The sequence below is a fragment of the Heliangelus exortis genome, chromosome 1 (assembly GCF_036169615.1).
Source record: "Heliangelus exortis chromosome 1, bHelExo1.hap1, whole genome shotgun sequence".
Lineage (NCBI taxonomy): Eukaryota > Metazoa > Chordata > Aves > Apodiformes > Trochilidae > Heliangelus > Heliangelus exortis.
Genome location: NC_092422.1, coordinates 145,480,219 through 145,507,524, shown reverse-complemented (window position 1 = coordinate 145,507,524; position 27,306 = coordinate 145,480,219). Strand labels below are relative to the sequence as shown.

Here is a 27,306-nt window from a genome sequence, read left to right as displayed (position 1 = left end):
TCCTAACATCCAATCTAAATCTGCCTTGCTCTAGTTTGAATCTCTTCTCCCTAGTCACTACCTGACATCCTAAAAAGTCTCTCACCAGCTTTCTTGTAGCTCCTTTCAGATATGAGAAGGTTGCAGTAATGTCTCCTCAGAGCCCTCTCCTCTCCAGACTGAATAACCCCAACTCTCTCTGTCTGTCTTCATAGGAGAGGTGCCCCTAAGTCCTTTTCCTCAGGGCTGCTCTCAAGCCAGTCACTGCCCAGACTATATTGGTGCTTGGGATTGCCTCAACCCAGATGCAGGACCTTGCACTTGGTCTTGTTGAACTTAATGAGGTTGGCATGGCCCCACCTCTCCAGCCTGTCAAAGTCCCTCTGGATGGCATCCCTTCCCTCCAATGTGTCAGCTGCACCACACAGCTTGGTGTCATAAGGGAACTTGCTGAGGGTGCACTCAATGCCACTGTCCATGTCACCAACAAATATGTTAAACAAGAGAGGTCCCAACACTGATCCTTGAGGGACTCCACTTGTCACTGGCCTCCACTTGGACATGGACCTGTTGACAGCCACTCTTTGGGTGTGGTCGTCAATCTAGTTCTTAATGCACTGAGTGGTCCATCCATCAAACCCATATTTTGCCATCTTGGAGACCAGGATATCATGTGGGACAGTGTCGAAGCCTTTGCTCAGGTCCAGGTAAATGATCTTGGTTGCTCTTCCCTTGTCTATTGATGTTGTGACCTTTTCATAGAAGGCCACAAGGTCTGTCAGGCATGATTTGCCATCGGTGAAGCCATGCTGATTATACTCAAGCACATCTTCATTTTTCTTCTGCTTCAGCAGTGCCTCCAGGAGGATCTGCTCCATGATCTTACCAGGAACAGAGGTGAGACTGACTGGCCCATAGTTCCCTGGATATTCCTTCTTTCCCTTTTTGAAAATAGGGTTATGTTTCCCCTTTTCTAGTCAGTGGGGACTTCACTGGACTGCCATGACTTTTGGAATATAATTGACAGTGGTTTAGCAACCACATCTGCCAGTTCCCTCAGTACCCATGCGTGTATCCCATCGGGTCTCATGGACTTATACAGGTTCTTCAGATAGTCATGAACCTGATCTTCACTTGCAATTGGCAGTTCTTCCTTCCAGACTTTGCCATTGTCTTCTGTGACTTCAGGAGTGTGGCTGGAGTCCTTGCCAGTTAGAGCTGAGGTAAAGAAGTCGTTGAGAACCTCAGCCTTCTCTGTATCACTTGTCAGTAGTTCACCTGTTTCCTTTCTGAGGGGATCCACACCTTCCCCAGTCTTCTTTTTGCTGTTAATATACCTACAGAAATTTTTGCTATTCTCCTTGGTCTCCCCACCTAGATTTAGTTTTAACTGAGCTTTGACTTTTCTAACTTGGTCTCTTGCTGCTTGGACAGCTTCCTTATATGCCCCCCATTTTAGATGTCCTTTTTTCCATTCCTTGTGAAGTTTCTTTTTTTGTGTATCCCGGAGCTCCTTCTTCATCCAGTCAAGTCTCCTAGCCTTCTTTCCTGCCTTCCTCTTTCTTGGTATACTTTGCATCTGAACACAGAGAAGGTGATACTTGAATACTAACCAGCTGTCCTGGGCCCCCTTTTGCTCTAGGGCTTTCTCCCACAGTACTTTGGCCAGCAGATGCTTGAAGTCATTGAAGTCTGCACACCTAAAGTCTGGAGCTATAAGCTTGGAATACATCTTTTTAGATGCCCTAAAGATCTTAATTTCAAGTGTTTCATGATCACTGCAGACAAGGTTGTCCCTGAGCATTACATTGGTCACCATACCTTGCCTTTTGGTGAGAACAAGGTCCAGCATAGCACCTTTTCTTGTTGGTTCCTCTGCCATTTGGTGGAGGAAGAAATTATCATCTATGCATTCCAGGAACTGATGCCTTGCTGTGTTGTCCCTTCTGCAGATGTCAGGGTGGTTGAAATCACCCATGAGGATCAGGGCCTGTGAATACGAAGCCTCTTCTATCTGCCTGTGGAAGGCCACATCTGCTTGGTTCTGCTGGTCAGGTGTCCTGTAGCAGACCCCTACTGTGACATTGCCATCTCCCTTCTTCCCTTTAACCTTAACCCATATGCACTCGATTAGCTTGTCATCCTTCCCCAGGTGGAGCTTCATTGATTCCAGTTGTTCACTGATGTAGAGGGCAACACCTCCTCCCCTCCTCCCCTGCCTATCCTTCCTGAAGAGCTTGAACCCTTCTATCCCTACATTCCAGTCATGGGAATCATTTCACCAAGTTGCAGTAATAGCCACTCTGGTGCATCCTTCTTGGCTTGCCTCAGGGCAACAAGTTGAGAGCCCTTAGGAGCACTCCATCCCTCAACCCCTGGTGTGCTGCCCCACTTTTTGTTACAGGCAAGCGTGAGGTTATTAACCCCTTCCTCCTTTAAAGTTTTCCATTGTTCAAGGTATTACAGTTTGAGATAAAAAATGTAGATGTAAACCAGACTTGTTAATTCTGAAGGGCCATTGCTGTTCCTGGTTTTCATAGGGTTTTCAGGCTAAAATTGAGGAAAATAAGGTTTTAAAGCAGTGGGTAACGTACAGGTTGGGCTGTCTGCAGAATCAAGAGAACTGTACAGCCTCTTACGCTTTATAAGTAGAGCTTTCCTAGTACATGACTCCTACTAGCTGTCTGCCTAACAAAGCTGCTGTGGGTTATTGAATAGCTTGGGCTGGGGGCAGAAGCTTTTCTCTGTTTCAGAGCTTGTGATTGATCGCACTCGCTGAGGCCCAGCAAAACTGAGGTGCTGTGGAGAATCCATCACGTTTGGGTTTTGTGTGCTGACTTGCCCATCTGTTCGCTTGAAGCGGAGGTGCGTGTGTGTTGTGTGCTGTTCTCACTTCTTCCCAAACTCTCTGGGGTTTGCTTTCTTGTGGTGGGAGAGCGGTTTCCTGCCAAGACATTACGCCCTTCCAGAATGCTTGGGACTGTGAAAGTGGTTTGACGCTGTGATAAGACAGATTAAAACACTTAGCTGAACTGTAGCATACGATAACACTTGGACTAGAAGCATCCTTTTGAAAGGTTTTTTTTTCTCCCTCCTCTCTCACTCCCTCCTCTCTCTCTCCCTCCTTCTCTCTCTCCCTCCTTCTCTCTCTCTCCCTCCTTCTCTCTCTCTCCCTCCTTCTCTCTCTCTCCCTCCTTCTCTCTCTCTCCCTCCTTCTCTCTCTCTCCCTCCTTCTCTCTCTCCCTCCTTCTCTCTCTCTCCCTCCTTCTCTCTCTCTCCTTCTCTCTCTCTCCTTCTCTCTCTCTCCTTCTCTCTCTCTCCTTCTCTCTCTCTCTCCTTCTCTCTCTCTCTCCTTCTCTCTCTCTCTCCTTCTCTCTCTCTCTCCTCTCTCTCTCTCCTTCTCTCTCTCTCCTTCTCTCTCTCTCTCCTTCTCTCTCTCTCCTTCTCTCTCTCTCTCCTTCTCTCTCTCTCTCCTTCTCTCTCTCTCTCCTTCTCTCTCTCTCTCCTTCTCTCTCTCTCTCCTTCTCTCTCTCTCTCCTTCTCTCTCTCTCCCTCCTTCTCTCTCTCCCTCCTTCTCTCTCTCCCTCCTTCTCTCTCTCTCTCCTTCTCTCTCTCTCTCTCCTTCTCTCTCTCTCTCTCTCCTTCTCTCTCTCTCTCTCTCCTTCTCTCTCTCTCTCTCTCCTTCTCTCTCTCTCCCTCCTTCTCTCTCTCCCTCCTTCTCTCTCTCCCTCCTTCTCTCTCTCCCTCCTTCTCTCTCTCCCTCCTTCTCTCTCTCCCTCCTTCTCTCTCTCCCTCCTTCTCTCTCTCCCTCCTTCTCTCTCTCCCTCCTTCTCTCCCTCTCTCCTTCTTATGGACTACTTTGAGATAATACAGCTGGACATGTTTTTGGAGCAGCATTCCCTCAGGAAGGTTATGGAGGTGAAATTCTGCTAGCTGAAGCAGTGACCTGCAGCCACCCTCTTAGTGTCTCACCTTGGAGTCTTCCTGTAGGAAGAGGCAGGGCTCTGGAGTACTTTCTTGTAGCCTGTTTTTCTCTCTTCTTTAAAAATCAGCTGAGTCTCCGTGGGTTTTCTCTTTGGTGTAAGTAACAGGTCTGGGAAGGCAATAGAAGAAACTGTCCAGTGAAAGTGCAGTGTATAGGCAAGTGTGCTGGAGCTGGGTGTGGCCAGGTCTTTACAGCCCCTGAGGGGCACAATTTATGGGAAATGGTGAAGAGGGAAATAACTTACATGCTCTTCCTGCAACATTGAATGTCCTCTAACTCACAGAGTACCTGGGTTTTTGTCCCCCCATCTTCAAGCCTGTCTCTGAGAATACTGCTTTTGTTATCTTACAGTCACAGTACCTATGAGTCTGATGATACTGAAAGGAAAATTTGAGGATGTTGTATAATGGAGACCAAGAGCATAGGGATGGTGTCACAGCTTCAGATTTTTTGTTGTGCAACCTAAAAACAGTCCTCTCTTCCTGGGTATGTTTGGTTGACTCTGTGGAAAAAAAAAAAAAAAGTAGCAAAAGGGTTCCTCTGGTTCAGCAAAAGAAGTGACTGCAACATGTTACCTACTGCATCAGTGAGGCTTTGAGAAGGAGATGAGATGAAATAATACCTTAAAAGCTGACCTTGCTGTCCTGTTGTTCCCTCCCCAGGCTGCTAAACATAACACTGATGCTATTGGAGGCTGCTGAGCTGATCACTTGGGAGCTTGCAGTTGCTTGGTCATCTCCAGCACAGATAGAACCCAGGCAGCTGTGATCTAAGTTGCTGTGCCTCTGCCCAGGTTACTTGAAATACAAGCCAGTCACCTGGGGAGGCAGGTTAGACTAGACAAAATTTATTTTCACAACTTGTTTCCTTTTTGCCAGTTTTGCTTGTGAAGGGTGGTTAGTGATGGGTGAAGCTTTCTGCAGCTCCTTGACCGATGGGAGCCAGGGGTGACCTCTCTCCTCCTCCAAGCTCTCCTGACTTTCTGACTTTCTTTCCCCTACCCCAATGGCTTTGTGATGGTATCGATTTTACAGCAGAGTTTTTAGGTAGAAGTTATTAGTATAAATTCGCATGTAGGCAATTTCATCCATCTGGGTATTTTAATCTTAAATCTGTGTCTGGAAAAACTGAGTTGAAGTTTTACCTTTTTTTAAGTGCACAGCATCTCAGGTGGATGCTTGTGTGCCCCTTTCTGTATAGGGAAAATACACTGCTGTTGTTGACTTCTGGGACAGATAGTGGGATTTCAGAATCACTTTGAGCTGTGTTTTAATAGCTCTTGGTATCCTCCTGCTTCTAGCAGTATTGGCAACTTCCCTGCAAACCTTCAGTGCTGAGTCAGGATAGAGTGAGCAGCTTCTCATCACTTGTGTGGCAAAAATAGCCTCCAGAAGAGGGTGCTGGGCAGGGCTTTTCCCTCTAATGCTGTCTCTAGTTGCTGTGCAAGCAAGGCTGAGAATGTTTCCTTCTCCAGGCATCATCAAGTCACTGCCTGTGAGCTTCCAGAGGTAACTTTTCTATATGGGAAGTCCATGGTCTGGTTTCATTCTTTAATGAGCAAAGCTGTAATGCTGAGGTATCTAAGGCTTAGCACTTTTTTATGCAGAGGAACTCTCTTCTCCCAGGAGTCCAGGAATAAAAAGCTCCTAGGTCTGTTTTTGAAAGTTTGCATCTGTTGGATCTTTATTTTTCTTGATTGAGTAACGGGGTCAGAGATAAGTGCATGGAGGCAACATTGAACAGGAGCAATGGAAACGGGAGTTGATGAGTTTAGAGACTCAACAAGAGGATGTATGTGTCTTATTTCCAGAGTTTAAAAAAAAAATAAACGAAGAGGCAACAACCCGCAAACAAAAATAAGTAGATCCGATATTTCAGCAATAATGGAATGGCTTCATGGTGAGTGGCTTTGGGTTCTTTGTTGAGGATCACTGGTTTTACTTTTGCAATGCTCATCACTGTTATATATTTGGACCAGGGAATAATTTGCTAGGGAAGTCAGATAAGCCATTTCCCTCCTATGCATTGCTGCTCAGTTGGTTAGGCTTGGATGCCTAACCATCTCTGTTAGGATATCAGTTGGATAGGATGCCTGGCTTCTTCCAACACATTTACTTGATAAATTTAAGTTTGGATCTTCTTTGATTGAGTCTGTGTGTTATATTCTGTGTAGACAAGTGTTCTCTGATATTAAACCAAACTCCTTTTGTCTGTGACTGCCACAGCTTCGGTGGCTTTTGATGCTGTAGAGTTTGAATTCTGATACATCTTAGAGTAACTGTATACCCTGCAGTAACTCTAAAGCTCTTGTCTCCTCTGTCTTGGCACTTGGATGCAGGGAAGGATGAGTGCAAGTGGTGGTGGTATAAGTTCTGATTTGACTGGAGAATTTATTCTTGAGAATTTAGAAAATGAAACGCAGACTTCCTCTGTCATACCGGACAGAGTTTACAACACAAGTGTTTACAACACATCCTTTTTCTCAATGTCTCTTTTCCCTCAGCCAGTTCCAGAACATCTTTCTAGTTTTTCTGTGTTTCTCTTATGGGAGCAGAGGGCTTGATTTGTTCAAGTGGAGTGGGGCTGCTGGGAATATGGGAAAGCGATGCAGTGCATGGCCCAGGTGTGCATGATCCTGCATTTGAAGGAGAGAGTGGAAGGTTGGGGAACATCTCTTCTTCTCCCTCCCCCTTTCTCTCTTTTTCCTGTCTCCTTCCAAAAAAGTGACTGGATGTTGGATGTTGACCTATCACAATGTGGGTCAGTCCACCAAAAAAAAAAAAAAGAGGAAGAGGGCTGTGTGAGTACAGAGACAACAGAAATTAATAGAGCAGAAAAAAAACTCTGGAAAGGAGAGTGCACAGCGCAGGGTAAAAGGGTTTTATTGTTGATTCTGAGTTTTTAAATGAGTCCGTGGGGAGGGGAAGCGGCTGTCTCTTCAGATGAGTTTGTATGGATTAGCAAAATATCTGGGGACTTTGTGAGCTTGAAGTCAAGAAGATTTTTGTGGTATTCTCGCAGTTGAATATCCTTAAAACGATACAAGACATTGCATGGCCTTGTTGAAGGTTAAATTGTTTGTGTGTACCGTATGCTCTTATGTGTGTGTAGGCGTTGGATCATCTCTTGAATATGGATTAGTGTGTGTGTGCCTTGCCATGCAGTTTAGTCCTCCCAGGTGCCTGGCTCTTCTACCTTCTGCTTCTAAAGCTGATGGTCTTCCAGCTCCCACCATACTGGTGCTACTGGTCTTATGTCCTGGTGACACTTTGGTTTCACTGACTGGTACTGACAGATGTTTTGAAAATTGTGACCTGGCAAAATCCCTTCAGCATTAAGACTGCTTATGCCTCTGGAGAAATAGCATTGCAAAGAACTGCGTGTGGGTCTGAATTTGTTGTGCAGAGGGAGAAGTCTTGCATTAAGACTTAATTAGGAAGCACAGTAACTGTAGATTCAGTTGCTTCATGTTTTTGTAAATCTCGTTAGATGCCTTTCTAGCTGAGCACAGTAGTATTGCTTGTGTGTCTGGAGTTACGTGTGGGTGGATGTCTGTGAAATGGGGTGACTTTTACTGACTTGAAATTAAGGCAGCTTTGCCCAGCATGAATAGTAAGATGTAAATGAGTTGCACTTGTAAAAATTGCATGCCAGATCACATACTTAGCTCACAGATTGTTTCAGGAATGCTGCTGGAGCGCTTAAAAATGCACTGCTGGGACCTTTTCATGTCTCATAGCTAACTAAACTAGATGCCACCCCAGAGAGCAAAAACAATTTAAGTAGTAATAAATTTAAAAGCATTTTAATTTCTTTATTGCTATCACTTATCTGAACTGCACCAGTGACTCTCTTAGTGCATGGCATTGTTATTTTGTCCTGGCTCTCTACCTGCACCTTTTTCTAGTTTTTGCCAGATCAGCTGGTGATGCCATGCCTTTCAGGGTTGGAAATACCTTAAATCAATTGCAAATTTGCAATATATATCTACCACAAGGGAAAGAGCTGATCCTAGTTGGCAGTTCTAGGGTTTCTTATAATTAGTCTAAGATAAACCTCGAACCATTTTATTGTGTGTTCTTGTACTATTTGTAAGTCTAGGGGACATTCTGAAAACTATGAAGCTCCTGCTTTTGCTGGTGTAAAGCTCTGGCTTGCATCCTAATAAATGCAGAAAATTCAGGCTTTAAATCACCTACCACGTGGCATTTCTGCATTGGTCTTTTTGGGTCCAGCATAAGGATAATTTAGTGGAGAAACTTTTGGAGGAATAACAAGAAGGGAGTGGTTTTGTGGTATCCTAACAGGACAAAGTTCAGCAGAGAGGATATGAAACAGCATGTCTGGAGTAGGTTTTTAGAAGAAGCAATTCCTTGCTTTGTAGCTTTCCAGAAGAAGCCTGTGGCCAGGTCACACATGTTTTATTGTATCATATCTTGTAGAGCAGAAAGGAGGCTTAGCTGTTAAGACTTGCATGGGATAACTTGGTGTATCATTCATTGTGCTCTCAGCAGTTTAGAAATGAAACACTTTTAGCCTCGGAGGAGGTGCCTACTGAAAACACAGATTGCCTTTGCAGATGGCAGCAAACGTCTTCAGTCACATCATCTGAGGTTCTTTTCCTACCAACACTGGGGCAAAGCGAGCCCGCTGTTGCCAGCACAATGGAACAGGTTTTGCTCAGAGCTGTCAGCCCACTCCTCCTTACTGGGCTCTGTGGCTGAATACCTGTTCAAAAGTACCCCTAGGAACTTAAGGACCAAACTTGGGTGTTTATTCTCTTCTCTTGCACTGTTTTTATTGAGTCAGAAATGGAGTTTATGTATTTGCTTGTTTATCTTTATGTAGAAATAGCTGCTCCTCTGTAGTAACATTTTCCATGCCTTTATGCAAGCCAAAAACAAAGTACTTTTTTTTGGTGTAGTTGTGCCACATCCCTTCTCTTTACTGTCCCAAGTTTATTTTTGATGCAACAAACTGACACATTAATGTTAGAGACAGCAGACCTTGGTTTCCAAAAGATACAGGAATAGCAATCTGCTCCTGATCAGGAATTACAGTGCTGCTGTTTTTCTGTGGATCCAGGCCTTGCAGACGCATACCTGCTAACTACACTTATGTGGTGTCTGTCATGGTCCCCGTGCTGGCCAGAGCTGCTTCCCTCTCATAGAATCTCAGTAGCAGCATTTCTCATCTCTAGGTTTATATCAGGATAGCTATCTTGATACAAATAGCACATGCTTTTCTTTATTTTCTCTTCTCCCACTTGCGTTGGGAGCAGATGTAATGCTCCTAAAGTGCTTTCAGCAGATCTGCTAGATAAGTTTAAGCTGGTACTAGATTGGTGTTTAACCTAATACCCTAGCAGTACAAACTCCTCTCTTGCTCTAATATGTGATGCTTGTAATGGCATCTAGGCAGGAAGGTGTAATAGCTCATTGGGAATGGAGATGTCATCTCTGTCTTCCACATACAGAGTTCTTGGGTATAGACTTCACATAGACCTAAGCACTGTCTAGAGCTCTTGTAGCCCAAATACAAGAATTCTACCAGATGGTCTGAATCTGTTCCTGCAGCCATCCTGAAGTACATGTAGGTCGATGTCTGAAAGCTCTTTGTGTTTACCTAGATGTACTTTTCTGTGACCATGTTTCAAGTTTCTGAAGTTCTGTGCTTCTCCTGGTCCTGATGGGACCTGCTATATTGCAGGTTATCTCATGGGGGAGCAAGGTAATCAGTTGCAGAAGGGTAAAGCTTCACGAATGAAATTTGGAAGTACTGGAATATTTTTCTTCGGTATATTTAGGGGAGCCCTCTAGAGAGAGAATAAGTGTGCAAGTAATTTTACTCTGACTTGAAACAGGAGCAGTGAGGTGAAGATGAAAGAGATGGGAAAAGAAAAGAGGAGATGGCAGAAGAGTGAAGAACTCTTTGAAATGAATTATGCATTAGATTAGTTTGGTTTGTATTGCATTGGTAATTCAGGTTTCTAATTGCCCCCAATTTTCTGTGTGGTAATCTCGAGTGCCTTCCTCATGGTTTGGTACCTCACAGTGCTGGGAACTGTATGGGCAGAGAACAAAAAGACAGTTGTCCCAAGGAGCTTAAAATGCACAAGGAAGAACGGAAATGTAGCCAGCTGGGGAGGAGTACACAGCAAAGAAATGACCACCAGTAGTCTATCCACTGTCAGGTTGGTGCCTGGCTAGAGCAGCAGTGTGGGAGAATGGACAAAATCAAGGTGAATGTGAAACAGCTTTGTGCTTGTTGGAGGTGTGTGTTGTGGCACTGACATGGGATGGGATGGAGGTAGGTGTCCAAGAAACAAGCATCAAGACACACGTGCTGTGTGAGGTGAAAGGGGAAGCTGCTTACACCAGGGTGCTTGTCAAAGCAGTGTGTTTGCTGGCATGTGCTCCCAGGCACCACCTTGGCTAGAAGCCTGTTCCAGTGATGTGCTGGGCTTGTGTCCCGCTTTATGGTGGGGAAGAGATCTTGGAAACAAGGCCTATAAAGAGAGTTACTGTAGCCCACACTCATTATGCTCTTTTTTCCAAAGGAGCTAGCAGATTCTGAGCTGGTGGGAGTGAATGAGCTGAAATCCACTTGCCTGGGTAAGGCTCCAATCATCTATGCTGTTATCTGTTTATTAAAAATAGTAAAGAATTGCTCTTACAGCTTCAGCTTCTTGCATACAGCAGTCTTTCATATAATAGCTTTGTGCACTGCTTACACCTGTCACTGTAGCAATGGTGTGCGGTAGTTTAGGAGATTAGGAGGGGCAATTTGGAAAGTACATATTAAGTTTGCAGGTTCAGGAGAGAACTTTTTCTTTGCATTTCACTAGCAAGGAGAATGAACCACAAGCTGAGGCTTACAACCAAAAAAAGTATCAACTGACTGATGAGAACTGTGCTGTCAGGGTCAACACAGCAGAACAGTGCTCATGGATGAGATGGTTGAGGGTTTGGAGTAGGAGAAGCCGAGCTCTGGTTAAGAATGTTTTGTGTTTTCTTTCAGAACACCATGCTGGGAAGAGTTATTAGTTTCAATGACTCCGAATTGAAGGGGATTAGGTGAAGAATGATGTATAATCCTGTAATTAATGACAGCTGATGTGTAATCACAAGGGGGCAGTGTTAAGGTTATGTATACAGCCTGAACTTTCAAGTGCCCTTGCTTCTGAATGCGTAACCCTTGTCATGTCACATGCTTGATGATCACTTTTTGCTGTTTCAGCTTCTCTTAAAATGACGAGTGCAGAGCAGCAGAGGAATTCCCATTCAGATCTTCAGTTCTGCTGACGTTACTAGTGCTGCATTTGGATCTGTGCTGTCGGTGTGGTCAGATAAGCTGGAGCTTGAAGGGCCAGGTCCTTCCCCTGCTGTTTATGGTGGTCTGCAGTTGAGATCTTCTCCCCTGTGAACTTTAGGAAATACTTAGCAGCTTCGACTCTTGCATAGCTCCCAAAGTGCACTGGGATGTGAAGGACTGCAGGTGGCTGGACTTTATTTAGAGCTAGGTTAACCATGGGTGCATCTGCTCTAATTTCATTTTAGATGTGCCCTTTGTGAGCTGAGTAGAAGCACTCTCAGCACCATGAGTGTTCACTTGCATCAGAGGTCACTTGAGTAGAAATCTCTTCACAAAGCAGCAAAAACCTTGCTACCTTGTAACATCTCTATCCAGCCTATCCAGTCTCTCCAAATATTTAGGTATGTGAATGCTTTGGAACTCAAAAAATAACAGTTACATTTCCTGTTTTGATCAGGACTGGAAAGGCATTGTCCTTCAGTATGTGCAGTTGTGGAAAGCTGTAACTCAGCAGGAATATTTTTGGAAGAGAATTACTAGAAAGAACTAAGAAAAGCTAAGTTTAACAATTAATTTGTAAGTTAAACCATAGCAGTTGCTCAGCTGCTTCAGTAGTAAGAGAGTATCTGCTTAAACAAACCCAAATATTTCCCATGATTTGTATTTGTTCTCTTCCCTCTGTGGAAGAAAGCAGAAATGAGGTGGAATGGGGCATATGTAACATCAGAACGCTGCACACCACTGAAGGAAGCACATGGTTTGAAAAATGTGTGCTGTAGGGGCCATTTGTGCACCTTAGTGTGCATATGGAAATCATTTACTCCTGGCCCTCTGCTTTTACTGAGTGTCTGTTCCCTGATGAGTGCTATGGCTTCAGGTGAAGCAAGGCTGGGGCAGATCATCTGTGGATTTATGTTCTCTATCATGTTCTGGCATGACCCAGTAAACGACAGACTTGTCCTTCTATGCTGCAGCTATGAACTGGATGATGGATGATTGGCCTTTGTAAAGCCCTTTCCAGCTGCTAAACCTAAAGGCTTGTATGAGAGCTACATCTTGTCCTTTTACAGAAAGGATATCCCCAAAACTATTAGGAAGTTATCAAACAGAGGCAATATTATGCTGTTTCCCTTGATAACCATGTTTTTAACACAGCTGCATCAGAAGCAGCTCTTTGAGTTGATAGAGCCAATGGCTGCCTGCTTGTGATCTCTGTTTAAGGGGATTGTCTTCTGCCAATCCAGAGGTCATATTAGAGCCTATTTACAACCAGATTGAAAATAATAGCTGCTTCAGATCTTGAACCTTCAAGAATTTGTGCCATTGAAAGAAAATAGCTTTACATCCGGGAAATGACCAAGGGTCATACTGCTTTGAAGTCTTGCATATCCTTGTGTTCTGGGTGTGTTTTCACGGGTCAGCTGGCTTTTAAAAGCCAGTCAGGTTAAATCTGTGTCATGTAGAAAACAATGCTAAGTTAAAATTAATGACAGGGTGGTTAAGTACTGTGCCATACAGTGTTTTGGTAAAAGTGTTGTCTCATGTTCTGTCTATCAAGGAGAGCTTTCAGCGGATATCCTTCCAGAGAAGGCCCTTTGGGTTGAGAGTAGTTTTCACAATGGCAGTAGGAGAGATGGGGATTGCTCAGTGGAGGAATAAGGATGCTCTTCTTGTCCCCTTGTTGCACAGTGACACTTTCTGGTGTGCATTTTTGTTGCTTGTTCTGCTGCCTTCCACGTGAAATCGTGAGACTAAGAGTCCAGCTTTTCAGGGCGCAGCAGAGTAGTCAGTGCTTTTGTGGGAAGTAAAGCTGCTAACTTGGGAGTGTCTGTCATCTTCCAGTATGGGTGATTTAGATACTGCCTCCTGATGCCAGGTGAATGATGTATTCATCTTGTTCTTAAAATGTTTTTTTTGTGAAAGGGTGGTGACAATGGTGGTGGCAGTATTTCATGATCTTGGGGAGGTTGTGTTGTGAGTGGCAGAGAGGTTTTCTGAGCACCACATGATGTGTTGTATCACAAGGGGTGGCAGTGGTGGATTTATCCAGGTCTTGTTTGTAAAGCATGTGAGCAACCTGATAAAAGGCATGTGAGAGATGCAAAGTACTGTTACTGTTATGCTCCTAAATCCTTTCAGCTGGGTTCAATTGCTTTTTGGTTTTCTTCCTTCACAGGTCTTGGCTTGTGGGTGACTCTTTAGCAATCCCAACTGGAACCTCACAGGAGAAGGCACCATGATAGTGATGACTGACGTCGCTGCTGCCCCCAGGCTGGGGTCAACTGCTACCACTCCAGCTGCATCTCCCAACTTCTCTCGGATGCCAGAGGATGGCAGACACACAGCTGTGGAGCAGCCAATATTCCTCATGACCATCGCTGCTCAGGCTATCTCAGGTTTCTTTGTATGGACAGCTTTGCTCATCACCTGCCATCAGGTAAAATCCTGTCACTCGTACTTCTCATCCTTTTCATTTCCCCAGACAGAGGTGCACATGTGATACCCTGGTGTATCTGTGCCAGATACAGCTGTGTGATGGGGGCTTGCAGGATCTGGAGTGGTACCTCTAATATATTATTTGTGTTGATCAAGGTGGTGACTTTTTGTGCCCAAATTCAGACTGTTTCCATAGTGTGAATGGAGAGAAAGCAAACTCCTTAAAACTAGCAGGTCAAAAACATTTGGACATCTCTTTAGTGTTTGCAGAAAGGTGTCTTATCTCAAGCCATCCTTTCCCAGCTCTTATAGCTGAATCTATCCAGTTTGTTATTGTGTCAGCTGCTAGCTAAATGATGGTGGTCATCTGTTTTTTGACATACCTCCTTTGATCTCTTGTGCCAGTGGATTCCACAGGCTGAACTCTGCTGCGGAAAGGAGTAGCAGGAAATGTTTTATTTTAATTTTTCTCCCCTCCCTTCTTTCTGGGGCAGGTGTCCTGGAAGCCAGAAGAAGTCAAACCCTGCATCCTGTTCTGTAGCTCTCTTTCATGCGGTTGTCATGTGAACTGAAAAACACAGTGGGGAAACTGTGCCCTGTTATAAACACCAGCCCTGTTATTTATCAACCTGTATTTTGTACCTGTTAGTCTGTAGATTCCAGAGCAATGACTAGGATCTGGAAAACTACAGCCTACTGATGGGAGTACAGGAGCTAGTGAAATTAAAAAATGGATTAGTCATTGGTGAATAAGAGTAGCACCTGCAGTTTCACCTGCAGCTTGGGTAACAATTACAGGTATCATGGATCCTCCTCTTTCCGAGTGCAAATTGATTGCCTGCTGTGGGTAGGAAAGAAATCTTTCCTCTGCAGTGTAGCATTGCATGGTTAGGAATTAATGCCCTTCTCTAAAGAGTGGAGGTCAGTGCCAGAGAGACAGTGTTGATTGAAACGTGCTGTTGTCCCATTAACGAGGCAGCAGTTCCTGTGCTCTTGTAGATCGTGGGGCTCTTGTGACATGCCAAGGGCAAAGCTTAGAGTCATCTGAACTCCAGTGTCAGCTGTTCCTGTGCTGGGTGAGGTGTGTCACTGGGATTGTCACAAGGAAAAAATATCCCTAAGGTTTTGATAGTATATTTTCAACATGTTCAGGAAGTGAGGCTCTCATGAGCTTTTCATGGGTTATGGAGAGGAAACAGAAGTAATTTGAGCCCCTCAGTTGACTTTGATCAGGTCTGTCCAAGAGACATAGAGAGACAAGCAACAGACAGCTAGGGAGAGACAACCCCCTCTTCCTTATGAGGGAAAAGTGAGAGCATCAATGGATGCTTCATGAGACCTTGGAGAATCCTCAGCACCCCCAAATGCAAGGTGAAGCTTCAGAAGCTTCAGCCTTTCAGAAAAGGCAAATGCTTGTGCCTTATCATTTTTTGCTTGTGCAAAATCATTCAGTTGTCAGGCATGTGTGTAATAAACTAGCTGTTATTAATCTCAGCAATTGGGGCAGCACCTCCATGAGGCTTGCTGTACAGAGACCTTGCCTCTGGAGAAGGTGCTCTCTGCTGACTCTCTGCCCTGCAGAACTTACCCACAACTCAGCCAAAGCTCTGGCTGTGTTATTGGGCCTTTGCAGGTGTGGTGCTCATCTTCAGGATATGCTTGCAGCCAATAGCTTCCTGAGGAGGTGAGTATTCTGAGAGAAATCATTTTAGGTGTGGGATTTAATGATGTCTAACAAACTGTGAGCAGTGGGAGTGGGTAGGGTGGGGAGTTGGCAGAGACTTAGGGGGATTGGCTTGCATGCAGACAGTCAGACAAAAGTGGTGTGGCTGCGTTGTTCCTTTGGGCACACAGTGTGAGCTCAGTGCTCCCTCGATGGCTGATGCTTCATGGCCAGGCTGTCACCAGTGTGCACATTGGCACTTTGTGAGCAGACAGGCTGTGGCTTATCAGCTCTTGGCATTGCTGTGAGGGCTCTCATAGGTTGTTTCAGGTGAAAGTCTCAAGAGCATGCAAAACTGCCAAGAGAGTGAGAGTGTTTAGAATGAGCTTATGTGCACTCAAGTGCATGCCTCTTCCCTCTTCAGAGAAAAGCAGCCTGCAGTGTTGTGAATCTTAGGTACTTAAAAGAGGATAGCAGTAAAATGGGATTGTTAATGAGAAAAAAACAGATGAGCAAAATAATATGGGCAAGTAGTGATGGTAATAACAGTAATTTAATTCCCCATGAGGAACTAGATAAGAATGTTCCCCTTCCTTTTCCTTTCCTTCCAACTCCGTATACTAAGGGATGCTGTATCAATGCCATATGATAACAGTGAATTTTTATTTTTTTTTTATGTTCAGCACCTTGAGGCACCTGGAGGCCATCAAGAGATGATTTACTGAGTTTGTTTTTCCTGTCCCAGTTGACTCTTCAGCTCCACTTTCCCTTCTCTCTTCTGTATACCACTGATCCCAGTCTTCCCTCTCCATTTCCTCAGATCTACATGCACCTCCGCTGCTACAGCTGCCCAAACGAGCAGCGCTACATCGTTCGGATCCTCTTCATTGTGCCCATTTACGCCTTTGACTCGTGGCTCAGCCTCCTGTTCTTCACCAATGACCAGTACTATGTTTACTTTGGGACAGTGCGGGACTGCTATGAAGGTAAGGAGGGGTCAGACAGGAAATGGGGGAGGTGGGAAGAACTTTGGCTTCTGGCGGGGCATATGGCTTGCTCAGAGAATGAAGATTATAGAATCTTATGACGGTTTAAGTTAGGAAGGACCTTTAGAGATGAGCTAGTGCAATGACATCTTTCACTAGATCAGGTTGCTAAAAGCCCTGCCCAACCTGACCTGCTCCCTTGCTGCCTTCTGAGCATGACAAGATGTGTTGAGCCTTACCTACAATGTTCTGTAGAGGCAAAGCTTATGATTTTCTTTGCTTCAGGAAGGTGTGAAGCAAAAAATCTGGTTTTGGCTGGGTGGTTAAAGCGATGTATTGGTTAGCTTGCTCTTCCAGGTCTTGTAACAACACTTACTTAGCTTTGTCCTGTTTTCCTGGTGCACTTTGTTGGGAATGTATTCTTCTGGTCCCATCCAGTGGCCACTTGTGTGATGACCTGGGGTAGCACAGCCACCATGTGCTAGTGTTGATGAGGTGTGAAGTGCTTCGGAGGAGATAAACTGCTGGAAACAGGGTGATGTGTTCAGGATGAGTTACTGATGGCTTTGTTTTCAATTATCTGCTGCAGGTGATACCACTAGATTTTTATGAAAGGGAAACATTTACTCTCCAATAAATGCTGTCTAAACTTCCCTCCTGATTTTATCCAGAAAGGAGTCTTCTACCCATCCAGCAGGAGGAACTTCACTCCAGCAGTGTATTTTTGAGGACAGTTTATTGCCATGTCTTTGTTAAATCATAACTTGCTGGTGCAGTTGTTTTGGTGAGATCTGCATTGCAGACAGGTGCCCCTGGCCATATGAACAAGTTAATCATTGGAAGGGACCATCAGGCCCTCCTTCACATCTGTGACAATGCTCTGAGATGCAGCAGCAGATGGCAAACATGCACACGTGGTTCAGAAGGCATCTTTGTTCAGTCTGAGTTTTTTTCTTCTCTTCTTCCCCAACCTATGTGTGTATGTAGGTCTATCAGGAATCCTGCTGCTCTGAGAAACTCCTCTCCTAGTAACAGCCAGTATTCCTCTGCCTTGCCCAGGGAGCTTGCAAACATCTGAGCATCTGCTCAGGAGTCAGCCCATGCTCTGGGGATCACCTCAGGTGGAGGTGTAAACACCTTTGGTCAGCAGGTTCTCTCGCTTGCATTTTCTGGGGACTGCTTTGAAACAGCCTTTTTGTTCTCTTGTCTTCCCTTGCCATCCACCTGATAATTTTATTTTTTTGAAAGGTATTATGTTGCAAAGTGGGGGGAGCTCTGTTAGGGAACAGGGGGAGAAGACCCTGTTAATAAATTTTGAAAGGTGTCTTGGGCTGTTAATGAGCTCCATTTCATAGTGTGTGTTAGAATGGTCGTATTTTGATGTTACTCTTTCATGTCACTGCTTCTGTACAAATCTGGGTATCAGTAACACTGAGACAAGTAGATTTATTTTTTTTTTTGTCTTGATGTCATGAGCATCATCTGAATGTGGATCAGAAACAGAAGAGATTTTTGGTGGCGTGGTGAGATTTGGTAGTTAGCATTCATTGTTTTGGGGATGGAAGGGCAGATATTTCCCCCTCTTTTTTTTTTTTTTTTTTTTTTTTTCCTCTGATGTCATCCCTTCCCTAGTGCTTTGGAATGGGCAGATGGTATTGTAATGACCACATCAGAGGCCAGGGGTCAGTGGAGGACAATAGGAAAAACTCAGCTTTTCTTCCTCTGGGTGCTGGGAGCTGTCAGCTAAGTTGCAGGAAAACTGAAGGCAAAAGGGGGTTACCACAGTTATTTAAATTACTTTTCCATGGTTGGTGTTTTCTCTCCTAATTAAGGCTTTGGTGAAATCATTGCTGTGTGAACATACCTAACTTTGTTCAATAGCAACAATTACAGATGGAAGAACAATATTTCAATTAAATACATAGAAGCAGATATACCACTGGCTTTTATGTGCTGTGGCATTATTGCCAGCTAGGCACGTCTGCAATCCATAAGTATAATGTTTAGAGACTGTGAGCGTTTTGGGGAGTGTTGAGTACCTCCTTTCCAGGGCATAGTTTGAATGCTTGTAGAAGAATTAGAATTGATGTCTGTCTCTGACTTTAGAAGTTCATCCATGTGGGATAATTGACCTCAGGTCTAATAACTGGCTGCTTGGTGAGGTCAGGCTTCTCAACACTGTACATTATGAGGCTTTTGTTCTTATTTCAAAGTTCCACAAGACTTCTGTTTCCATCCCAAGTAATTTTCTCTTTGTATTATGTCGATGCTGGGGGCCAAAACTAGGATTTGGATGTTGGTATTCCAGGGAATGTCCAGGTACAGACTATCATAGAAAATAACATTGAAGGAAGGGTCGGCTGGTCTGTCAGCCCCAAGACTGTATGTGACAAACTTAGAAGGACAGTCCATAAAGTTTCAATTGTCTGAGGGTCCAACAGCAATTATAACAGGTCAACAGAGCAGCAGACAACACATACTCCATGCACAATTAAGTGGGTTTGGATCCTGTGAAATGGAAATGTGTCTGTAGTTACGGTGAGAGCCCTCCCCACAGTGTCTTCACCTCAGATTATATGGATCAGGAAAACTGAGCCTCGAAAAGAATTGAAATGGGGCAGAGAATTAGCCATCCATCTGAGAAGGTTTTTCTTGTCTGTACCAGGTTGATCTGGGAAGACAGAAAAGAGTTGGCCCAGGAAAAAGGCTGTTCAGTACGCAAGAAGTTCCAGCTTTCTGAGGAATTGAAACATAGAGCCTGGTTTTCAAAAATCTCCACCAGACATGAAAACAGTTTCACTGATTTGTTTAAACCCTCTGTTTCTCCAGCTGTTACATCTGTAGTCTGATTACCTGGGAGAGAGAAACTGTGTTCATCACCTAAGAGGTTAAGTGCAGGAAAGATACGGTTGATGGATCAGAGATAATTTTTCCAGATTACTTAGTACCAGTGTAATGTCGTGCAATAGTGCACAGGAACCCTGTGCATCTTACAGGTGCCAAGTAAAACAGAGACTGACCACAGTTTTAACTGGTTCTGTGACCAAAGCTTTTGGCATGAGTCATGGAGCTGGCCAGGGACCTTGGCCAAACTCCAGTTCAGATAGTCTTGTGAGTGCTGAGGTAGGATGATAAATGCGGTGAAAATAATCTGGAGTGCTTTGAAGGGAAAGATGCTGCATAAGCAGTCCCTGTTAATGTTTGGTCTGTTGCCTGTACTCTTGGTCCTTGCACCTGTTTTGAAGTTGGTTGTCATTTTGCTCTGATTGATGTCTTCGCAGCCTTTGTAATATACAACTTTCTCAGCCTCTGCTATGAGTACTTGGGAGGGGAGAGCTCCATCATGTCTGAGATCAGAGGGAAACCAATTGAGTGAGTATTTATTGTGCTTACAGCATGACGCTCTCCTCCTTCTGTGCCTGTCTGTTGTGCCTCTGTCCTTGCCTTGAAAAACTGTGTCAGGTGGCAAATGTCTGCTGGGACTGGGCATCATGGGTAGTGATGATGATTTACTGGTACCCTGTTCCGAGACACATCAGGCTGATCACATCCTCTTAGGCAAGCTGGACTGATTCACAGCTTTTCTAGACACCTGCCTACTCCTTTGTTTCTTTTCTCATTCCCTTCTCCTCCTTTAAATCTTTTCTATCTTCAACTGATGGTGTGTGCTTTTCTGCAATTGAGAGTTTCTCTCAGTTAAAAAAAAAAAAAAAAAAGAAAAAAAGAAAAAGGTCAGAGTGTGGAGTCAGGATGTTGTTTTAAACGCACCTCTGAAAGAGGGTATGGCTGTAACTGTAATGGTTGCAGAAAGCACCAGTGCTGAAACTTTGCTACAGAAAAGTAGACAGAGTAGGAATCTTGCACTCCAGCCCAAATCTTGCATCTGAACCCTGTCACCTTGTTTTGGCTCTTTCAGGTCCAGCTGTGTATACGGGACTTGCTGCCTGTGGGGAAAGACGTATTCAATTGGATTCCTGAGGTTCTGCAAACAGGTATGGTCTGGGGGAGCTGTGGTGTCCTCTAGAAGTGAATGAAGTGTGTGGATGGCAGTGGTGCCTTTTGCTGCTGAACACCTTTGAGAGGGGGTTAGGGTATTGTTTTGAGCAGCCTGCAGACTGCTGAGATGAGAGGATGTTTTGGGGTTTGTTTGTTTGTTTTGAATTATAACGTTTTATACTCAACCCCACATCAGGAAGGCCTTAGAAAAAGACTCCTGGATCTGATGTTAGCTGGGAAGAAACTGATTTCCTCTTCCCTCTCTGGGTTACAGAGATTCCAACTTTAAGAAATTGATGTCTGTGTTGTGTTGCAGACACCTCAAAGTTGAGTAACAGCCTCCTGAATTACCAGTGCTGCTTTGTGGTTTGGAGTTGAGGAGGGGGTGGAGGTTAAGCATGACACAATGCTTTGTAGGAGGAATGGGGGATTGCTCACTGTGTGTGTCTGCCTCTGCTGAATTGGGTATGTTGAGGGGGAGGGAAGGGGAGAGATAGAAACCTTGATACAGCTCTTGTCTGCTCATCCTGGGTCAGTCACCTCTGGCTGCCATAAAACAGCAGGTGAGTTTCAAGGCTTTGCTCACTTGCAAAAATGAACACGTGAGGTTTCTCTGGAGACAGCGTGAAGCAGATCTGGTTCTTTGAAAGGGCTCAGGTCATAGGAATTTGAGTCACTGGCTCTAGATATCTGCCCTGGCTTCCACATCATTTCCTATCTTTTATATTTTAGCAATATATAGGAACTTCAAACAATGCAGCCTCCTAGTAGCGTCCAGTGTGCAGCACAATTGGCCTTTTTCAAAGGACCACATATTTCTCTTCTCTGTTATGTTTGTCTCTGTCCCATATTCCATCCTCATGGCTTTCCTGTTTTCTTTCCTGATACTTTACTTTCTAATCTGCTCCCAGTATGCTGCTTCACGTGTTTCTCTTGGGCTTCATTTGTACACCCTTTGTTTGATTCCATGCATTACTAATTCTTTTTGACTTTTATCTTTTAAAGTATGCCATAAGGAGATGTAACACCCATCAAGGTGCATGGGTGCTGGAGAAATAATTTCCCTTAGACTTCCTTTTTCTCATATCCCACAGCATCTGGCAGTTATCTGCACATTGGTCACACCTGGCTGTGAAAGTTTTTCACAGTACTGAAGGCAAGAAGCACTTTTTGAGAGGGACTGGGGTGGGAGGTGTTCTGCTAGCTTCTGCAAGGCCTCAGCTCATTTGATAATGCTGGCTTAGGTGAATATCTTGCTTTGGCATTGCTGATACCTGACAACAGTTCTTCTAGTGAGGTCTGTCCTTTGCAAGCTGCTAAGTCTGCTGTGGAGGCTGTGGGAGAGTTGTCTTGCAAAGGGATGTTTAAATACACGTCCTTCTTGTCTCAAGCTTAAATGTTGCCTTGGTGAGAAATCTTTGACACCAAGACTCCATTTCCGGTACTTCTAGACTTCGAAGTTTGCTGGCTGACACCTTTAAAGGCAAATTCCTGGGAAAGCTGCTGTGGAAGGACAACAGAGCATATCTCAGTGGTGATCTGTGTGGTATCCACCATCAGAGACCTAATAGTGACGTCCCAGTACTTGAAGGGGGCCTACAGGAAGCCTGGAGATGGACTGTTTGCAAGGGCCTATAGTGATAGGGTGAGGGGCAATGGTTTTGAATTAGGGAAGAATAAATTTAGATTAGATGCGAGGTAAAACTTTTTTACCATGAGGGTAGTGGAAAAATGGAACAGGTTGCCCAAGGAGATAGTTGAGGCCTCATCCCTGGAGATATTCAAGGTGAGAATTAGCAAGGCTCTGAGCAACCAGATCTACTTGAGTATGTCCCTGCTTACTGCAGGGGGGCTGGACTAGAAGACCTTTAGAGGTCCCTTCCAACCCAAATTATTCTACGATGATCAGGAAGAAGAATGTGCTGGAAGGGGCACCATGCCCATTTTATCCCTCTTCTCAGCATCTCCATCACTCCTGTTGCCTCCCAACGCCACATGCCTGTTTTCTGCTCTTTCTAGCCCCTTTTGTATTGAAGGAATCTCTGTGTTATAATCATTTCTTCTTTCCACCTTCCCCACACTCCAAGCTGTTCTCATGCAGGTGCTTCCTGTGGGTCAGTCAGCCTGCCTGCATTGCCCACAGCCCTCCAGCAGCTGGGTAGCAGGCTGGTGTCTGTGGTGTAAAATCTCAACAGTTTTCTTTCCTTAAAAGATGTCATGATCAAGATTCTTTGCTGGACCTGTGTCTGGTGACTCTCACAGCTGGGTCACACACCATCCATGTGCTTCTGATATGCTGTAGCATCTTCTAGGGAAGCAACTAAAATTAGGATGTGGTGGTTTGGATTGCAGGGAAATGGTTAAAACATCCCCAGATTGGAAGGAGGGGAGGCTCAGAGGACAGGGTTGTTTACGAATTAGCTTGACCTTTTCCAGTTCACATATTTACAGTGACTCACTAACTGGCATGTGCTGGGGTTTTTAATCTCCTTGAAGTCTTATGACCACTAACAAATTACATCGTATCCAAAGCAATTATTTCTGTCTGGTTTTGCCTTCTTTCCATGCACAGCCCTCTCCACATGTGAGCTCAACACCTGCCCAGGCTCTTCCAGCCTCCTTCAGGGAGGCACGGATGACATTTTTAGGGTCACAACCCTGTGCTGTCTTAGAACCTTGGAGTCCAGTGTCTCCAGAAAAATGAAGCTGCTTTGAGAGAGGAGGAGTCCCAGTAGGAGCAGTGGTTTATATTGGCAGAATAGATAGAGCTGATCCCAAGTGCTCTGAAACCTTTGGGGAGCTTCAGTAAAGGTCATGTGGGTGACAACTGAGTAGCTGTCTGGCAATACACACTGGTCACTACACAAAATGTTTTAACATGTTGGTAGCTGTAAAAGTTCCTACTCAAAAAGCTGTGTTCCCCTCCTATCCAGGGGACCATCTTGCCTAGGATGTTGCTGTCTTTATGGCAATTATGGATTGGAGTTTGTGTCCCTTTCTGCTGTTCCTTTGCTAAACTTGCTGTGACTGTACCAGAACACAATGTGGGATTTTTATTTTTTCTCAGACCATTACCAAGTATAAATGTGCTGCAGCACAGACTGTGAAAGAGGCCTCTAGAAGAGAGTAGCTGAGCAGTTTCTAGGAGCAGCCTAGAGAAAGGTTTTTCTTCCAATCCTGGACAAGGAGATAAACCATACAATTCTTCTGAATCTCCTTTAGCTTCTGTTGGGTGCTGCAGTCCTCAGGCTCAATCAATTAGCAAGCAGTAGGCTCAGGCCTTGTGTTGGGGTTGGATCATGTTGTGTTGTTGCACTGTCCCGGTGGAGACACTGCCATGGTGATTGTTTGGATACTTGGCCTGTTGGATATCCTGTCTTCTCATTCCTCCTCTCTCATTCCTGTAGGCTACCCTGCAGTTCTGTGTGGTGAAGCCCCTCATGGCGATCAGCACAGTCATCCTTCAGGCCTTTGGCAAGTACCACGATGGTGACTTTGAGTAAGTTTGTTTGTCTAACAAGCATGCCTCCTTCCCCTTCTCTGCCCAGTGTGTGTGCTAGGCCATGAGAAAATTCAGGGGCACAACATGGGCTGAACATGCACGTGAGGAAAAAGCAGCAGGAGTAAGCCTGTTGGGTTCAGATTTTTTCTGCCTCAGTTTGGGAGAGAGAATGGGACAGGGAGGCAGGAAGGAAATGGAGTCTTAGAACTTTCCAGTGACAGCAGCAAGAGGGAAAGATCATGCTCAAATTTCAGGCATTCATATATCTTCTCTTTTCAGTGTAACCAGTGGCTACCTCTATGTGACGATCATCTATAACATCTCTGTCAGCCTGGCATTGTATGCCCTCTTCCTTTTCTACTTTGCCACACGTGAGCTGCTCAGTCCCTATAGTCCAGTCCTCAAGTTCTTCATGGTGAAGTCAGTCATCTTCCTGTCCTTCTGGCAAGGTGAGCTGCTTTTCCCTTCCCTTGTTAGGCACAAAGAGATCTCTGTAGGGGCTCAGATGCTAGACTTGGTAGAGCAGGTACTGAATAATAGCCAGAATTTCCTTCTGTATTATTAATGTGTTTGTTTTATGGCCTGTCATTGCTTTTCTCTAGGAAACATGTTTTGCTCATTTTCACCTTTGCTTCTGTGCTCCTGAATCCTTGTTGTTGCTCTGTGTGTGGATGTGCACGTGCATATCTGCCTGGCAAAATCAGCTTTTTGCATGAAGAGTCCTTCACAATCCTGGAACAATTGTAAAGCACAATCTGCCAACATTTTATCTGCATGCTGCCATCTTATCGATTAAAGCGGCACATCTAAAAAAATTTTAGTACTTTTTTTTAGTGCTCTATAAATAAAATTTAAATGGTATGTCTGTGATTCATGTGAAGCAGCAAGCTGGCTGAACACAGCGTCTGCTGCTGCAGAACCACCACTGAGGGGAAGGACATTCACAATTAGCTACACGTGATGCAGAGGCACATTCAGAAAGCTGAAATTCCACCTGAGCTTAGTACTTCTTACTAATTGGCTCTAAGCATTTCCCTGTTCAATGCCCTACTTAGGTTTACTGAGTTGCACTTCAAAGACTCATTGAGTAGGAACTTAGGTGGAATTCAGGCTGCTGGGAGTATGGTCCATCCTCCCTGTCTACAGACTAATAGGCTGTCTAGTTTATCATCTCAAGTCATCTGGTCACACAGTTTCTGCCTTCTCTGGAATTCTCCAGCCACCTTGCTATGGACCGGGAGAAGCGTCTTTCTTGCAGTGGTGTATCAAAATCACTTTGTGCTTAAATGAAAAGTTCTGTTACTTCAGTTTTTGCTCTAGCTTTTGGAAGTGCTGAGATCACAGAAGTGCTCACAGAAATATCTGACTGCTTCTTACCCTTTTGGTCTCTATTAAGTCCTGCAGCAGCTAGCTCCACAACTTATGCATCAGTTGAGAATAGAAGAGGGTTAGTGTTTGAGCATTCTGTTTTAGCATTCTGTTTTAGCATTCTTTGCTTGAATGCATTTGTCTCATTTATTCCTCTTTTCTCTTTTGCACAAGTGGGTGTAGATGGTGTATCCGGCCTGCTTTGTTTGTAGCTCCTGTGTTAAATGGATTTGCATTTAGGACACACAGTGCAAACAGCTATTTCCATTCCTTACAGTTACTACACAGTCGTGTTTTCTGCACGTTTACGTGAGCTTGTTGCTTTGTTTAGGGATGCTGTTGGCCATCTTGGAAAAGTGTGGTGCCATCCCCAAGATCCTCTCTGTCGATGTGTCCGTGAGTGAAGGCACAGTAGCTGCTGGGTATCAGGACTTCATCATTTGCGTGGAGATGTTCTTTGCAGCCATCGCCCTGCGCCACGCCTTCACATACAAGGTGTATGTGGACAAGAGACTTGATGCTCAAGGTAGGAAATATGCCAGCACCTATGTCCTGTCTGTTTGGTAGCAAGACTGGGTGGAGGCTGGTCCCTCTGGCAGGGAGCCTCTGATATGGCTCCCACAACCTGAAGCTTGGAAAATGTCCTATCTCCTTCTCCGTGTTGTGTGAACTGATGAGTTGCTCAATGGCTCCGCAGAGCAGAAACCTTGCCTGGATTGCATTGTTCCCTTTTCAGTTCCCCAGTATGCCACCCACGACAGCTTGTTGCAGACCTGAGGGCTGCAAGAAGTTGCATCCTTTTGGTAGAGTGGGTTTGTCCTTCCTCCTGTCTCCCCAGAGGGGAACTCCACTCCAGATTGTGCAACAGACTGAAGGCAGGAGGGACAGGGCCTGAAACAGGCTTTGTTTTGAATCTGGCTCAGGAAGATGAGGCTGTGCTTTGGCAATATGTTTGTCTTGAAGGAGGAGGATCTTCCTGTAATGCCTTTGTGAGGGCTGGGCTGCTACAAGTCTTATTCCACGGAAGAGAGAGGTAGATGGTATCTCTAGGAAAAGGGGGATTTTGTGCCCAAACTATGCAATTACATTAGTATTCTTTAAAAAAAAAAAAAGTAAAAAAAAAGTAAAAAAAAAAAAAAGTTTCTTTCTTGATGAGAGGAGTCTGTGCTGAGGTGTGGGAAGACAGCAGCCTTCGGGCAGGGTTCATGTAGGTGATCTGTCCATCCCAGCCAACCCCAGTGGGGTTGGAAGGACAGTGGCCTGAGCTGAGGGAGCTGAGATCTGTGGGTGATGAAAGGGTAAACTGCTGGCTAGTACAGAGGGGGATGTTTTGGTGGTGGGTCTTGTTCAGTTCTTGTTATTTCCTCTCTTTCTTTCTCTGTCTCTTTCTTCTCTCCCTTTTATCTCTCCTTTGCTTTGGCCACTGGTCCCTGCTGCAGCTGTTCCATCATACGGGCCATACGGTAGGTACAGCATGCTCTCTGTGTTTGTCTCTGTTGATTTTAACTGCGATGCAGTTCAGTCCTAATTCCCAGTCTGCCTACTGCCCGCTGTGTCCCTTGTTCCCTCTTCCTGGTGGGTCTGTACAGCTGCTTTAATGTTGTCCGGATCATAAGGTATTAAACAGCCCCATGGGCAGTGGCATAACATGGAGTTTTAGAGGATTTCTGTCAGGACTATGTGAATGTCTCTCAAAGGAGCTGCAGAGGCTCTCAGAGGAGCTGGTTTGCTCTCTCACCCCAGCCTGCCTTCACTTTCATAATTGCCACAGATGATCAGCATGCTCTGGGGAGTTCATCCCCAGAACTTGAGCAGAGCCAGAATCCCATGACAGAAATGGAACATAGAAGCCACAAGAAACAGATCTCCTAGAAGGATCCCCAGCCTTCATCCGTGCTCAGCACTAGGGTGGGACAATCTACAACTGTTGCTTCCTTCACAGCATCACTGGCACAACCTCCACCCGTGGAGTGGTTTTGCCTCTCGTACTGCCTGTTCCCCTCCTTTGCTGCTTCCCACTTATACAGTCTCTTTTCTGTGGGCACTTTGATATCAGCTGTCTGATATCTAATCTAAG

At 44.9% G+C, this 27,306-nt stretch overlaps 1 protein-coding gene across 5 annotated transcripts in view; it reads left to right on the top strand.

Annotated features, from left to right (window-relative positions):
- TMEM184B (transmembrane protein 184B) overlaps positions 1 to 27,306 on the top strand; it is a 33,989-nt gene that overhangs the window by 2,976 nt on the left and 3,707 nt on the right. For 2 of the 5 annotated variants that reach the window (XM_071730776.1, XM_071730756.1), the window contains exons 2-9: positions 13,455 to 13,715; positions 16,198 to 16,363; positions 19,645 to 19,735; positions 20,280 to 20,355; positions 23,767 to 23,858; positions 24,141 to 24,310; positions 25,561 to 25,755; positions 26,669 to 26,692. In XM_071730776.1, coding sequence (XP_071586877.1) covers positions 13,515 to 13,715; positions 16,198 to 16,363; positions 19,645 to 19,735; positions 20,280 to 20,355; positions 23,767 to 23,858; positions 24,141 to 24,310; positions 25,561 to 25,755; positions 26,669 to 26,692 — 1,015 coding nt within the window. In that variant the 5' untranslated portion in view covers positions 13,455 to 13,514. Of the gene's footprint in view, positions 1 to 11,545; positions 11,680 to 13,454; positions 13,716 to 16,197; positions 16,364 to 19,644; positions 19,736 to 20,279; positions 20,356 to 23,766; positions 23,859 to 24,140; positions 24,311 to 25,560; positions 25,756 to 26,668; positions 26,693 to 27,306 lie in introns of those variants that run through there. The other 3 variants (XM_071730788.1, XM_071730780.1, XM_071730766.1) reach the window with 2 other exon arrangements.